Here is a 16,447-nt window from a genome sequence, read left to right on the forward strand (position 1 = left end):
GTTTTTAGTCTCGTTGTAAAGGCTATTTATGCCTATGTTTATCAATAAGGAATATGAAGTGAGGAATTCACCCAAACTGTGTTTTTCTTGAGAGTCTTCATATCCAACAAAACTGGTATCAGAGCTCCTATCGGGGCCTGATTGTGTGTGTAAGAGAGATATTGTTTCAGTGGTAGAAACGGGGTGGTGGTGAGAGTTTTCATCTCCGAGATCCGATACCTATCAACCATGAACAGAGGTCGGAGGGAAGACCGGGCTAGCCAGCCTTCGACCCTCCGATGCCTAAGTCAGATACATATAAGAATGCAGACTAGGTAGGAGTAAATGGAGAGTGGTGACTTACCTTGAATGAGTGGAGAGACATGTATTTATAGTGTGGGGATGAGCTTGTTACCCCTTTATTTCCAATGTGGGACTAGCTATGGTCCATGGATACCACAAGTGTATGGTATCGGCATCATGTCTGGGCTTTATTGGCGTTACTTTAAGTGGCTAATAAGCCTTGTGCTTCCGATACTTGTGCCTGAGAGGTTGATTACAAACATTTTTATGCGTGTAATTATATCTAAAACACTATAAATAAGTAATCCTCATATTTATTAGTATGTAATTAATCCAACTTTTATTTATTTTGTAGAAAATAAGCGGAGCTGCGGAAACGAGAGAAAATTGTGCGAAATTAGAGCAAATTGGAGTTTCCGACAAAAGGACGAAATAGTTAATGTGGGTCAACCGTGGTCAACACCATTAAGGGAGCGGAATCCAATTGTCTCTGATATTTTACTCGAAAGTGCATTGAGAAGAGAGAAGAAAGGAAATAAAAGAAAGAAGAAGAAGAGAGAAAGAAAGAAAATAAAAGAAAAGGAAAAATTAAATTAAACTGTGATGACGTCATAATGACATCAGCAGTGATGATATCATCAGCCTCTATCCTTTTCCTCCCCCCCCCCCCCCCAACGTGCTGCCTCTCTCTTCCTTTTTTTCATTTGTTTTCTTTTTCTTTTTTCCTCTCTTCCTCTCAATTTTGGACACATGTCCTTATCTCTCTTCTTTTCTCTCACAACCACGTGCTCATATATTCCAATTATCCCATTTTGGATGAGTTATCAGACCATACCCCAATTCCTCTCCCTCTATGAACAGTGCCGAAACACACCCACCTCCATTTTATTATCCTTTCTCATTTCTTTGACCCATCACCACTCGCTCTCTTCTTCTCTCTGATTTTCATCTTTTTGGGACTCACTCAAGGCTTCAAAGAAATCATCATCAAGAGTACCACACCTTAATTTGGGTAGTTGGGTGAAGAAATTGCTTGATTCATACTGGCTCATAGCTAGAAGTGACCAAGCTAACTCTCCTCTCTCTTCCTTATTATCTATTTCATAATTTTTATATACTTTTGTTGATGGATTATTGTATGGGTAGTGAGTAGTTCAATTTTGGGAGTTAGGGTTGTGAAGCCCTAACTCATCTTGTATAAATATTGATGCTTTAAATTTAATAAATGCAATTTTCATTGTGTATGCTTTAAATCCGAATTTATTGGTCCTTAGAAGCATGTTTCTAGGCTTTGTCACCCTTTGAAATTATGTTGTGGTCAATTGTGATGAATAGATTGATAAATTGACAACTTATTGGTCTTGTTGCATCTAGGATTTAAGTGTGGTAACCATTATCTAGCTTAATTGTAGCTAAGCTTGCTTGGGTCTCTATTATCTTGCTCTCTAGGCCTCTAATTTTGGATATTGCGGCCTTAACCGGCGTAATGCCCAAGTTAGAGAGTTGACTGTGGCCCTAACCGGCATAATCGATACACCGAAAGGCTAATTGGTTTAGTAGCCTTGACCGGTACTAAATACGGGACTTAACACATATAGGAAATGCTTGCATTTATGAAATTGGCACAGATATTTGCAAGAGAGTTAGTGTGAATCACCTGACACTCCCATGTTTCCATTAATTTGAAATCCGAATTTTAATTTCTTGCTTGATAATTAGTTGTTTGCTTTTATTTTAGTTTGCATTTAATTTAGTTAATTCCCAACTCAAAACTCCCAAACAAAATTCTACCTTCCATTGTGCATAACTCATTTGGGATACAAGTTAGTGGCTTTGATTAGGCTTAGTGTGAGTTAAGCAGAGCATTGTCAAGGCTTGGTGCCTTGTGAATATTATTTTACTTTATTTTTCCTTGTATGCTTTTAAGTCATTCTAATGTCAATTACCTCGGTTAGGTCCAACACCTAATCCCCGAGGTACGATAATCAAGGTTTTAATATTTCCCTTACTTGACAACGATTCGTACGCTTGCGAGAGTTTATGAGTCAAGTTAGAGGTATCTATACCAACAAGTCCCCCAAGTCCCCGGTCAAGAGTTCTCTTGGGTGGGGAGTTTGTCTTTGGTAGATGTATTGGAAGTGCAAGAAGAGTATCCTTGCCACGTGGCTTCCGTACAACCATTACCCCCAGTCCCCCAAGTCCCCAGCTAAGAGGAGTCTTGACTGGGGTGGTGATTTCATTTTTCAAGTAAAATCATGCAAACATTCATTGGACATTTAACGAAAGTGGCTTCCTTGGGATAACCAGTCCCCCGAGCCCTAAGTAAGAGGGTCTGGATTATGGTTTGCTATCATATGATATCAGGTGTGCTCGATACATGGTGTACTTATGGAGAGAACATGTGGAGATATCGTGTCGTGTAATAGAGAGATGAGACATGATGATATCATGTAATGGAGATAAAACATGGTGATGTATAATAAAGAGAAAAAACATGGCGATATCGCATGTTGGAGAGAGATAACCCATGCCAATATCATATAATGGAGAGAACACATGGTGATATTGTATAATGGAGATATAATGGAGAGAAGATTTGGCAATATCGTATCGTATAACAAAGATAAAACATGGGGATATCGTGCAATGGCGATAGAGCATGGCAGTGTCGTATAATAGAGATAAAACTTGGCAATACCATGTACTGGAGAAAGATAACCCATGCTGATATCATATAAGGGAGAGAACACATGGCGATATCTAATAAAGGAGAGTGTGTCGTAATTATGCCTATGGTGATATTGGATGTTTTCTAGGATAGTGCTAGGATATGTTACCACAACCATGCTTGTAGTTATCACATCTTGATCATGTGTTTAGCCATTTCAACTTGATCGTATTTCGACATTTCACCTTGATCGTATTTCATTTAGCCATTTGATTTTGGTCGCATTTAGGCATTTCACCTTGATCGCATTTCATTTAGATATTTGGCCTTGATCGCCTTTCATTTAGTCATTTTTCCTTGGTTGCCTTTCATTTAGGCATTTAGCCTTGATCGCATTTAGCCACTTCACTTTGATCGCATTTAGCCACTTCACTTTGATGGCATTTAGCCATTTCGGCTTGGTCGCATTTAGCCATTCATTAAGGTATTTCGCCTTGATCGCATTTAGCCATTTCACTTTGATCGCATTTAGCCATTTCATTTAGGCATTTCATCTTGATTGCCTTTCATTTAGGCATTTCATTTTGATCGCCTTTCATTTAGGCATTTTACCTTTTAGGCATTTCGTCTTGATCACCTTTCATTTAGGCATTTTGTTTAGGCATTTCACCTTGATCGCCTTTCATTTACGCATCTTGTTTAGACATTTCACCTTGATCGCCTTTCATTTAGGCATTTCGCCTTGATCGCCTTTCATTTAGGCATTAGGGGGTTGTAAGTTATAATCCTTACTGTCATAAAACTGGCTACTTCCTTTGGCATTTGGTCACTTCTGATTCACCTTTATGCACATGTGGTTATTGCATTGGAGCTGCATCTTGTATCCAGATATGTTGTTTTGCCTTGATCTATTCCAGATATTGTTATGAAGATGATTGCACCAAGGAGGATCCACTGTCAGAGGAAGGTTTCCGTAAGCTAGCCTTGCCATTACCTTATTCTAAGCAGCATCACTCAAAGCTTGTTTGCTACATAACCAAGGAACTGATGGACACGGAAAATCCACCACAAGTTCTGGCTGTTCTGCCAAACGGCCGTGTCTACAGCACTAAGGTTCCCACATTTGTGCCAGTAATGATTAGATGATTGGTCATTGAGTGTTCGAATCTTAACTTAAGTTTATGTTTGGGCAGGCCCTGGAAGAAATGGCCAAGAAGAAGATGGGAAAATTACTTGTCCGAGGACAGGTGAGGTCTACAACTACACAGATCTGGTGAAGCATATATATCATGAGTCTACATATTTATTCTAGTTCTGCTGGCTATGTATCAGCCTGTGCTCTATGTACATAAATCCTTTCCTTTTCGATTAAAGTGCCACAAATTCTGGTATAAGAAATTATTTCCCTGTGCTGTTATTCTCATGATGCCTCAACTTGGTGTTACTCTTGGGAACTTGAAACATGTATATAAGCAAGTTACTCTTTACAATTTTATTTCCAATTAATTTCATAATTTGTACCAAAATATATTCTACATATATTAAATTTATTTGATAGAACTCCAAGTAGCGTTTCTACTTTCTACCGGTAGTCTGGGATGATTGTGATGATAGTGCAATTACTATGGGGAAAAAAGATTCGAAAATAATCCTATGATTGCATGAAATCTCCCATCTCTCTCTTTTGTACAGAGAATCAAAGAAACAAAATATTCAGGAATTGATTGATTCAACAACATTGAGAGGCATCCAACGACGGTACCCGAAATTTATGTAGCAAATTAGGAGCCACTTGAAATTTAACATATACAATCATTTGCTGAAGAAAATGAAACCACCTTCATTCTAGAATTCATGGGCAGCAAGGTGCAAACTTCTTCGTCTTCTTTGTGTTTTGGTCGAAAGGTGTAAACTCATTGACTAGATCATTGACTTCGTTGGTGGTTGTGAAAACAAATGCTGGGATGGCCTACATGGCCTTCCTTTGGTTCAGAATTGGACCAGAGAACTCTTTCATTGTACTCTATCTACTTTGTCTTTCCAGTTGGGTTATCCTACTGTAAAGATTGATCTTTTGTACATAGAAATTTGAGATCTCAAATTTGGGTTCGAACATTTTATGTTACATTATTTGGAAATTTCCAGAATTTCACTTGGTAACCAAGTCTTAGTTATGGATAATTCCCAAGTAGATGTAGTTGTGGAGAACGGCAAAGAGAAAGCTACAAGGTTAGTTTCTTTTGGCTTGTACAGTAGAGATGATGATGATCTGCAGTATCTGTATGTTGGTAGAAATAGTGGTACGTGGCTGATTTTGTTTCAGTGAGAAATCTTTTGCGCATACTAGGTGTTCGAAACAATGCCAATTGGAGCAATCTTCGAACTCCATTAATGTTTTAACTGTTGAATTCTGTGATCATCAGTTGATAGGCTCAATGGTATGTTTGTTTATTGTGTTGTCCAGAAATACAGATTCGAGTAAGAGATGGCCGACGATGAAGGAGATTACTGATCCTAAGGGGCCGTTCTTTCCCAAGTGGAGAATGATATTTATAGTGTCATGTCTGTTTGCTGTACTATTGGATCCTTTGTTCCTCTACATACCTAATTACCTATGATCAATGATGATGCCAAGTGCATGAGTTTGAATAGAAACTTGAAGATAGCAGCTCCTGTCTTCCGAATGGTCACAGATGTCTTTTACATACTGAATATTATTCTTCAAGTTTATAAATCCAAGAAATGGTTAGCTTTCATCAATGCATTTCGGTCAGGAAGTTGCTCATCTGTATTATCGAACTTGAGGAGTATCTCACCAAGCATAGCTAAGACGATGTGTAAGTCATACATACTAATCGATGTTTTCGCTGTTCTTCCCCTTCCACAGGTAAGAGAAGGCCCTTTCTGCAGTTGATTGTTTTCTCCGATCTCTCTATTTGTCAACATGTAATGCAATAGGATTTAAATTCCTGCTGACGATAGGAGTTTTACTATAACATTAAGAGATTTCTATCCATATGTAATTATGTAGTGACAGCAAATTATCACTAGGTTGTCTAAAGAAGTAAAAAGAAATGTGATATAATAATATTGGACGGGTTAATTCTTAACTAATTTCTTAGATGATATATAATTAGCCTTATAATCACTGTTGCTATAAACACTGTAAAATGTATGCAGGTAGTAATTCTCATCTTCTTTTTAAAAATGAGGGGCGTGAGATCTTTGAATACAAGGAAGCTTCTTAGCTTTCTTGTTCCGGTGCAATATGTTCCACAGGTTCTTCGCATCTACCTTGTGGAAGTAAAGCCACTTGTGCATCTTACTTCATGCTTAAGTTCTTGATAAGCATAATCTTCTTGATTAGTCAAAAATGGAGGCTTGTATCATGCTTAAGTTCTTGATAAGCATGGTATTTTTGATAAGTGAAAGATTGTGACTTACTTCATGCTTAAGTTCTTGATAAGCATAATCTTCTTGATTAGTCAAAAATGGAGGCTTGCTTCATGCTTAAGTTCTTGATAAGCATGGTATTTTGGATAAGTCAAAGATTGTGACTTACTTCATGCTTAAGTCGTTGATAGGTCAAAGATTGTGACTTACTTCATACTTAAGTTGTTGATAGGTCAAAGATTGTGGCTTACTTTCCAACATATGATAGTTGTAAAGATTGCATTTACAACTCATCTATAGCTAAGTTTCTTAAGCTTTAAGAAGCTAGTTGTAACCTCCTCTATCTAGTATAAATAGAGGTCTTGAGTTATAGAGTTGTAATCCCATGTTGTGGTGAGTGAAAACAAAGAGAGAGGGGGAGTGGAGTTTAGAGAGAAAATGGAGATTTCTCCTAAAACTCAAGTGTCTTTCCTTTGTTAGTGTGTATTTCCTCCTGTTATAAGAGAGAGGGTATTGTCAATTGTTGCTCTCCTTATTGCAGAAGAGAAATTGTTGTATCATTTTGCTATAGTGAAATCCTTCTACAAGTTGCCTATCATCTTGTGCTTCACTCATTTTCATAGTTTCTACTTCAGTTGTAATTGGGTGCCACGTTTCACAACGTTCCTAACATATATACCTATCGTGCAAGGAACCTAAAAAGTCTTCCAAAGAAGAGATTGCAACATGAGTCAAAGTTGTACTCAACTTCTTTATGTACATCCTTGCCAGTCATGTAAGTGTCAATCTCTCGTGCTTTATTTGAACTTCGTTTGCCGTTATTATATGTTGATGAACCACTGACTTGGTTGGATTTCTTGGTAAAGGTTTAGGGTCTTAAATAACCGAATCTCTTAATGAGTGGAAAACAGAGACATGTTGCAAAATGATCATCATGACAACAATGGAAATAGTAGTATAACTCATCCCAGACCTGCCAAAATTTAACGCCAATCAATTAGTAGTACATGTTGAAGCTTTGATTGCATGAGAATCTATTGATATTATTTGATTTCCAGGACCCTTAAGGGAAGTTACATTTTTTCTGTATTGTTCAGAAGTCTGATCCAACCAACTTGTTGGTCCTTTAGGTACTTGGAGCTTGTTGCTACTTTTTTGCTGTTGAAAGACTCACAAATTGTTGGCAACATGCCTGTCAAAATGAAAATGGATGTGTTCCTAGTACTTTTGACTGTCACGATCACAATTCATTGAGAAATACAACATTACTGAATGACTTATGCCCAGTAGATCCACCAAATGCAAAGCTGTTTGATTTTGGTATCTTTCTTGATGTCCTTCAGTCTGGTATACTGGGTTCAACAGATTATCCAAAAAAGTTGACGAATTGTTTCTGGTGGGGCCTGCGAAATCTTAGGTCTGTACTAATGATCAAATTCGTTCTTATTAAATTTAGTTTACTCTAAATTTGTATCTTGTTAACGTGAGAGTCAGCGGGGGTCTCTAGTTAGCTTTAGAGAGAGAGAGAGAGAGTGACACGAGACGTATAATGGTTCATCTCCCGCCTTAGCGGGAAACTACATCCACTTGAATGTTACACTAGTGTGTTGAGCCTTGCGGCCCAAGGGGATTACAAAAGATGTAATGGGATGTGTTGAGTTGTGGGAGGAGGCATTCCTTTTATAAGTGAAGGAAGCCATCTCCTTTACATGGTTTTCGATGTGGGACAAGCAAAGATAACTATTCTAGTGTAGAAAGCCTAGTTGTGAGGGCATGTTGGCAAGGCCGGGAAGGTGGCTTCCCGGCGACGGATTTGCCACTTCCGGATACCTTGGCGTAGCTTGCACATAAGGCTACAAGATGCAAGTAGCGGTTGGATCCCATGAGGGTGTTGTTTATGCTTGGTGAGGTAGCAAACTAGCCTTGCTAGTAGAGGTATCTACATATCTGAAATAAGATATTTATCCATTTCATTTTGCAGTTCTCTTGGTTCAAATCTCCAGACCAGTACCAATATATATATATATATATATATATAGCCGATCACAGGCTGACGTCCGCACCATCGCAAAAGTGTGGACGTTGACGCTGCAATAGCTTTCAAGCGGCAATGGTGGCGCGGGGCTTGCTGGACAGAGGACATTGAGGTTGAAGGTTTCTGGGCAGCGACCTCACCTGCAACTGCATGTTCTGGGCAGCACTGCAACCTCGTCGTTGGCAACTCCACCCAACTGCAGACTAGCTTCTCAGACCCCTAGGCTCCTTCCGACAAGCGGCGCAGCGCCGTTGATTCTTGATCGAGGAGGAGGAGCGACGTCCGCACTTTTTCTGGATTGCGGAAGTTCGCTCTCGAACAACTTTATATATATACATATATATATATATATATATAAGCCTTCTCTGCTAAGGATATCCTTACCTTAGCTTATGGAACGGATTTCCATATTTTGATCACTTTTTTATCACATATTCATATCTTAACCGTTCATTTTTTAGGTCCTAATGTACATATCACTTATGCAAATTTTCAGCAAAATTAATTATCGTTATGGCATTCAAAACTGTAATTTACAATTATGAACACAAATGGTTCCGGTTGGACAAATTCGGTTCGTTCATTGATTTAATCAAGTTCGATACCTTAACGATCATCAATTTAGCTGAAAATTTGCAGAAGTGATCTATACATTAGGATCTAAAGACTAAACAGTTAAAATGTGAATATGTGATAAAAAAAAATTGGCCAAAATATGAAAATCTGTTCCTTAGCTAAGGTAAGGATATTCTTACCTGAGAAGGACTGTGTATGTATATATATCTACAATTCAATTATTCCTAGCTGCCCTACAAAGAAAATGAAATCACCACCTTCATTATCAAGTACGTCATCGGGTTCTTGACTTGATCATTGACTTTGTTAGCAAATGTGAAACACATGTTAGGACGGACCCATCGGTGGCCGGGGTAGATGTCCTTGCTTTGCAACTGAGTCGAAATTAGACCACAGACCCAATATCATTAAGGGAGAGTAAGGGAAAGTAATTACTTGTCTTCCTAGCTAGTTAGGTATATCGATCCTACTGGAAGATTATAATTGATTTGTCTATTTTAATTGAGAAAAATTCAGTCACCGTCCCCAAACTATGCTGCCAAGGCCAATTTGATACCCGAACTCTCAAAAGTATCAATGTGATACCCAAAGACATATTTTGACATCAATGTGATACTTCCTTCCAAAATTTTTGACGGTTCTGTTAAAAATATCACGTGTCATATATGTGACTAGATTTTTAAGGACAAAGTCGTACTTTTACACCAATTTTGTTATATATATAAATATATATATATATATATATATTTTTTAAACAAAAAAGAGTATGCTTTTCATCTTCAACTTAGACCAGACAACGTGCCTGTCCCTTTCTTCTTTTCTTCTGTCAGATAAAGCTAAAGTAGAAGTGCAGATCGGAGAAGAGCAGTGTGACGGGTATCCGTGGAGTTGTTGCGGCAGATCAGCTCTGTTCGCCAAATCTGATGGCACCGGCGATGATTCTCCTCGGCGACAGGTCTTCCGACGTCTGGATGGATGCAGGTCGGGCTTGCCCAAGCAACGGAGCCAGCTGCTGTTCGGTTCACGGCAATGGAAACAGTTGCAGGCGGAGGATCCGAGAGGCAGAGAAGGTCGGGGTTCAACAGGTCTGAGTCAGCGATCGAAATCTGGGTTTGGGTCGAAGGACGCCGGAGATTGACGTTAGCTTCTGTTCTGTCACGATCCGATTCAGATGTCTTGGTACTGAAGTTGGAATCGATCACTGCCGGAATGGTGAGAAAGGAATCAAGGTACTTTGATTGTCTTCCTAAGTATAGTATGGGTACTGGATATATGGAAGAACAGAATTTGGGATTCGTAAGTTGGGTATTTTCTGGTATGGATTGGTATTTTCTGAGAGATATATTTTCTCGTATGGATTGGTATTTTCTGGGTAAAAATGAAGAAACACAGTTCTTCTTTGTCTGGTACTAGTATGGTTTAGAGTTTCTAGTGCTGGATATAGTGAAGAACAGAATTGGTTCTTGGTATTTTATGGTATGAGCTTCTGCTCAATCTTTGAGCAAAAAGCTTGGTTATGGGTAATGGGTAAGATGAAGAAACAAGGTTCTTCTGTTGATATTTCTAGCAGCGGAATATGGGTATGGGAGATTGAAATTTTGGATTAGAAATTTGAATTGTTTGTTCTTATTTTCAGACCTTGTTTGTTCTTGTTTTCTCAATTTGAATTGGATTAGAAGTTGTCAAATTGCTGCATCTGCATGTAATGTGAGATTTTGATATTGGGGACGGTAACTGTCGTCTAGGCCGAGCTCGCGTTCAAGGCCAAATCGGAATTCATTTTGGGCTGGGTGGTTGGTGGCTGGTGGCCTTGTCAGGTAAGTAAGGAAATGTGGCGGCGGAGCTTGCTTCGGAGGTTACGGCGGTTTAGCTAGTACAAAACCCAGAAGAAGAAGAAAATGAGGAAGAAGAAGAAGAAATGAAAAAAAAAATGAATTAACAAAAACAAAAGGGTAAGTTGGTCATTTAACTTCTTTTTTTTTGTCTCCACGTGCTTGTCACGTCAGCATTTTAACAGAACCGTCATAAATTTTGGACGGAAGTATCACATTGATGTCAAAATATGTCTTTGGGTATCACATTGATACTTTTGAGAGTTCGGGTATTAAATTGGCCTTGGCAGCATAGTTTGGGGACAGTGACTGAATTTTTCTCATTTTAATTTGTCTTTTCTAGGTGATTTTTTTTTATGGTCTTAATTAACATGTTTACATCCATTGCATGTGGAATGAAGTTTCTGTAAGATGAGAAAAGATTAGGGTTGAGGAAAGAAAAACGGAGTGACTCAATTCATGCAATTAATGTTTTACCTTGAGTCAATTCTTGAAATGCCGGTGGACGGACTGCTGGTTTCTATAAATATGATCGAACAATGTTACTTTGATACGAAAACTTTCAGTTTCACAAATCCATGCCAGTTCTGTGTTGAAAAGGATTCAATCCTATCAACACAGTTCAGAGCTAGCTAGCCTCAAAGGTCGACGACACTGTACTGATCGAGTCCGAGATAAGTACTTCGAGTCATGGCCGATTCCCAGTTTACTTTGGAAATACTTCTGACTTTTGAGTTCTGACTAGGATCTAGATCCTCTGTTATCTCTTCTCTCTGTCCAATAGCCCTTCTCCATTCTCATACTTCCATTTCTTTTGTTTTACTGTTCTACGATCTGAAACACTTCCAGATCTATTTCATCTCTATTCAACTCATATCCTTTCAATATCCAGGTAATGACAGCCTCCTTATCTTCTTCATTCTTTTTCTCTCATCAGACTTTTTTTTTAGTTTCTGTGTTCCACCATCAATTATGGCTTTTCAGACCTGATATGCATAAGTGTTCTTGGGCTTTCTATGAAATTCATTTGAGTTCCATACCAAATGTCCAAATCTGAACAACGGGATATCAGCAAGATCGACTTAAGGTCTCATTAATTATAAACGGCGTTTTTTTTTTAAATTGCTCATTTAATGAGTTTTAGACTTTAGTAGGTTACTGCTGAGGTGTCATGTTTATGGTCTTTAGATATTGAATAAATGGATAATTTTCAAGCCAGGATAAACTAGAGTGAGATGCAGACAAGGAGAGAATCCGATCTAAATTTGGAATGGCCCCAAAACCAAATCTTTTCCTAAAATCAAAAGTCTAAATTTTAGATGTGACTTGTCAATGAGGTCGATTATTTAATTAATTAGAAATTATTTCTCTTTTATCTGGTCATTGTTTATGGTCTAATTCATTACATAGCATATTAAGAATATCCATTACCAACAATAAATTAAGATCCACATGAAACGTATAAACATAATTTACTGTTGGTTGTATGACTACTGGATGGTCTTGATCAGCTAATTAGTCGGAAGTCTTGGTTGAATCTGTTTTATATTTGAGCAGCCTCTTTCACGTACGTAGGAATCGCCAATTGAAAAGTTAATTATTGATGGTAAACTAGATTAGGTGCGAAAGGTTTGGTCTCTGCAATTTTACATCTGGTGAAGGCATATGTTAAGAATTAATATAAGGAAAATTCTATAATACATACTCGTATCTCATATACACATTTATAAATGTGATAACAAATTTATTGTCTGAGTAGTAATATTGAGTCCTATTTTGTGTAATCTTAGTTCTAATAATAGTAATTACACCACTTACGACCTTGTTACAAGTTTTTGAATAAATTTATTGTCAATGTTGTAATTTTTGTTTAATTATATGTAAATAGTGTAAATGAATATGGTAATTTTATTCTCAATGTTGTAATTTTAATTCAAATAATTGTAATTTTTGTTTAAATAGATGTAAAATGAGTGTATGATAATTAAATATCACAGTACTATAATTTGTCTCTTAATATAATGCCAAGTTGTTTATTGGATAAATAACTACGTTTTTTGCTAGCTCTGCTAGCTAGCTTGATGGAAGCAGCTAGTTTATTATAGAAGACTTTGGCGAGGAGGCAAAGACTATAACTCGATAGTTCATATATATATATACACTACACAATTTTCACAACTTTGGTATTAAAAATGCTTTTGTTCGTGTTGACTTTCAGCAGTTTCAAAGTGGAGCATTAGCTTGCTCTTCCTCGATCTCTTGCATGCTCTCATTATAAAAGCTAACCCTCCTAAGTAACCAGGTTCTGTACTAAGAGGTGTTCAATTCGGTCGACACAGTTCAGAGCTAGTTAGCCTCAGAGGACACGTACTGTGTAAGTCTGTGTCCTAGCTAGTTGGACAAGTACTTTTGAGTAATGGCCGTTCCCCACGCAACTGTAGATATGACTACTGTGAACAACTCGGAAGAGACATTCCCATGGTTAGTTTCTTTGAACTCTTAAGACCGGCGGTCTGTTGTATTTTTTTTTTTTACCTTGTTAAACAAATTGCATATTTGCTTAATTAGCACGGATATCCATGCATATAGCTTTTATATCACTATATGGCTCCTTAATTTTACTTAATTTTTTTTTCTTCATTCTATTTTATTGGCAGTAGCATAAATGCTATGGCTCCACAGTCAAACTCAGACGCAGCAAAAGGAAAATGCCCAATACTAGACAAAATTCTGGACCCTAAGGGACCATTCTTTCAAAAGTGGAATATGATGTTAGTAGTATCTTGCGTGCTCGCTGTTTTGCTGGATCCATTGTTCCTCTACATCCCTATCCTAAACGATGACATGAAGTGCATTGGACTAGATTCAAACTTGAAGATAGCAGCTGTGGTTCTACGATCGCTTACCGATCTCGTTTATATAGTCAAAATTACTTTTCAAATCTATGAGCTTCAGAAATGTTCGTAGTTATCAACACAGCCCATTTTAAGAGATTTCTGCCTATCTCCTTACATAATCAATAAAATTTTGTAATGATTGTTCTGCCAGTAACAGCTAAGAAGATTTGGGAGTCATGCATCCTGCTTGTTGACATTTTAGCAGTTCTTCCCATTCCACAGGTAAGAGAAATTAATCGATTCCATTCCACAGGATGACTCTGCCTTGTTATTGTAAGTCTGTTTTAATAACTGATAACGTTGTTATGCATGCGTCCAGGTACTAATCATCGTTTTCTTTACAAAAATGAGGGGTTCGGGATTGAATACAATTATTATGAACTTTCTCGTTCTAATCCAATATGTGCCACGAGTAATTTGCATCTACTATGCTTGTAAAGAATTTGAAATCCCGAGCTCTCTTAAAAAGTGGGAATCATGGCTTAATGGTGGACTCATTTTCTTCATGTACATCCTTGCTAGCAATGTAAGTTCAAATTTGATTGTATTAAGTATATTTTAGTTTGAATAACTGATGACTACCTCACTTTGCTTGGATTTCTTTGTAAAAGTAAGGTGTTCAGATCTCTATTAAGGTTAACTCTAACGTTAAAAGAGTGCACTAGGGTTAATTAACCTTAGAAAGCTACAAATAATTAATCTGAAATGTTGGAAACTGTTTAGTAGTCCAAACTCCAAAGTGGTGAAATTAGACAAACAGAAACATTTTGTTAGATAGAATCAAGATAATGATTATCTCAATTAAATAGTTAAAAAGTCTGCCAATTTGATTATTAATTGTATGAACAAGCATATGAAGTTCGGGGCAGCCTTCGATTACAAGAGTTCATTATTCATTTTTATTTATGTATTTTGAAATGAGAACTCAGACTTCCTTTATTTAATCTTCTTTCCATATTGTTAGAGTAGAATATATATGGGATTTTGTCCATTTACACCATTTTTAGAGATTTTTTTCCCACTTACCCCACTAAGTTTTTTTAATTCCCTCTTACCCAAAACACTCTAAGGAGGTCTTCCCTAATACCCCATTAAGATTTTTTTTTTGTTTTTATTATTTTTTAATACCATTTTACCCTCACCTTTGTTACTTAGAGAGAGAGAGAGAGAGAGAGAGAAAATGGAAGAGAGAGAAACCATAGGGGACTTCGCCGGAGTCCGATCACCGGCCGCCGGATTCCGGTCACCGGCCGCCGGATTCCGGCCAACTTCGCCGGAATCCGACCAATTTTCGCCGGAATCCGGTCACCGGCCGCCGGATTCCGATCACCGGCTACCACCCACCGGAAAGTTTTTTTTGCCCCCAATAGACGTCTATTGCCCCCTAATAGACGTCTATTGCCCCCCAATAGACGACTATCAGCCATGTATTGCCCCCCAATAGACGTCTATTGCCCCCAATAAAGGGGCAATAAACGACTATCAACCATGTATTGCCTCCCAATAGACGACTATCAGCCATGTATTGCCCCCCAATAGACGTCTATTGTCCCCCAATAGAGGACTATCAGTCATGTATTGCCCCTCAATATACGTCTATTGCCCCCCAATAGATGTCTATTGTCCCCTAATAGAACTTTCGGTTGCCAGAATATGAACTAATCTCCCTAAATTTAGACAAATAAAACTTTGATTACAGAAAAAAATAAGGAGATTACATAAATTCAAAACGTCTATTGCCCCCAATAGCCGTCTATTACCCTCCAATAGATGGGTAATAGACGTCAATTAGAGAGCAATAGACATTCAAAACTTTTTTTTTTCCTTTTTCCTTTCCTTCTGTCTTGTTACTTAAAAAAAAAAAAAAAAAAAAACTAGAAATTGATTTGGGCACCCAATCACAGTTCTCCTCTGCCCCAGCCTGGGTCGAGCACCGGTGACGTCCAGGAGGCCATCGAAGACGTCGCGTGGTCGTCGTTGTCAGCGCCGGCCGAGCTTGGGCGAGCTGCAGCAGAATCCGAGCAAAAGTCGACCAGCACCGGTGAGGCAGTTGGATGCAGTCGAGCTCACCGGCGAGTTGCACGGAATCTGGGCGTTGCAGCAGTTGGACGCGGTCGTTGTCAGAGGGACAGCGGTTGGACGTTGTCGAGCTCACCTGCGAGTTGCAGCGAAACCTGGGCGAGAGGTCGAACCTCGCCGGAGTTGGAGATCCGGGAGCGATGAGAGAGAGAGACGGAGAGAGAGCAGATCGGAGAGGAATGAGAGAGAGCGGAATCTGGGCGAGAGGTCGAACCTCGCCGGAGTTGGAGATCCGGGAGCGATGAGAGAGAGAGAGACGGAGAGAGAGCAGATCGGAGAGGAATGAGAGAGAGAGAGAGAGAGAGAGAGCAGGTCGGAGAGCGATGAGAGGGAGAGAGAGAGAGAGAGAGCAAACGGAGAGGGATGAGAGAGAGAGAGAGAGTTCAGATCGTGGAGTGAGGCACCATGTAAATTCATTAATTAGCTTAGGGCGAAATTGTCATTTTGTTTTAAAATGGGCAAGTGAGAACAAAAATCTCTTGCTGGGGTAAGTGGGATAATTTTCCCTCATTTTGGGGCTTTGGGTCAAGGACCCTTTATTTTTTTCTTCATATTTTTTTATTTGAAATGTTCTCTATGGTTCAATTGTTGGTTAATCTCATTGTTGATTTTTAAGGCATTTGGAGCTTTTTGGTATTTCTTCTCTATCCAACGAATGATAGATTGCTGGCAATCTGCTTGCCAC

At 38.5% G+C, this 16,447-nt stretch overlaps 1 protein-coding gene and 1 long non-coding RNA gene across 2 annotated transcripts; both read left to right on the top strand.

Moving 5' to 3' along the window:
• The first annotated feature begins 6,573 nt into the window (after positions 1-6,573).
• On the top strand, positions 6,574-8,385 carry LOC112171497. Its single transcript, XR_002925127.2, has 3 exons — positions 6,574-7,118; positions 7,474-7,760; positions 8,325-8,385. It is a non-coding gene; the product is annotated as an uncharacterized LOC112171497 (long non-coding RNA).
• A 4,732-nt stretch (positions 8,386-13,117) lies between these two features.
• LOC112171341 (cyclic nucleotide-gated ion channel 1) lies at positions 13,118-15,906 on the top strand. Its single transcript, XM_040507630.1, has 5 exons — positions 13,118-13,267; positions 13,444-13,745; positions 13,835-13,905; positions 14,003-14,209; positions 15,604-15,906. The coding sequence occupies exons 1-5, from the start codon at positions 13,203-13,205 to the stop codon at positions 15,904-15,906; spliced, it is 948 nt and encodes a 315-aa protein (XP_040363564.1). The 5' UTR covers positions 13,118-13,202.
• Positions 15,907-16,447: the final 541 nt, after the last annotated feature.

This window comes from Rosa chinensis, chromosome 1 (genome assembly GCF_002994745.2).
Source record: "Rosa chinensis cultivar Old Blush chromosome 1, RchiOBHm-V2, whole genome shotgun sequence".
In the NCBI taxonomy this organism is placed as follows: Eukaryota; Viridiplantae; Streptophyta; class Magnoliopsida; order Rosales; family Rosaceae; genus Rosa; species Rosa chinensis.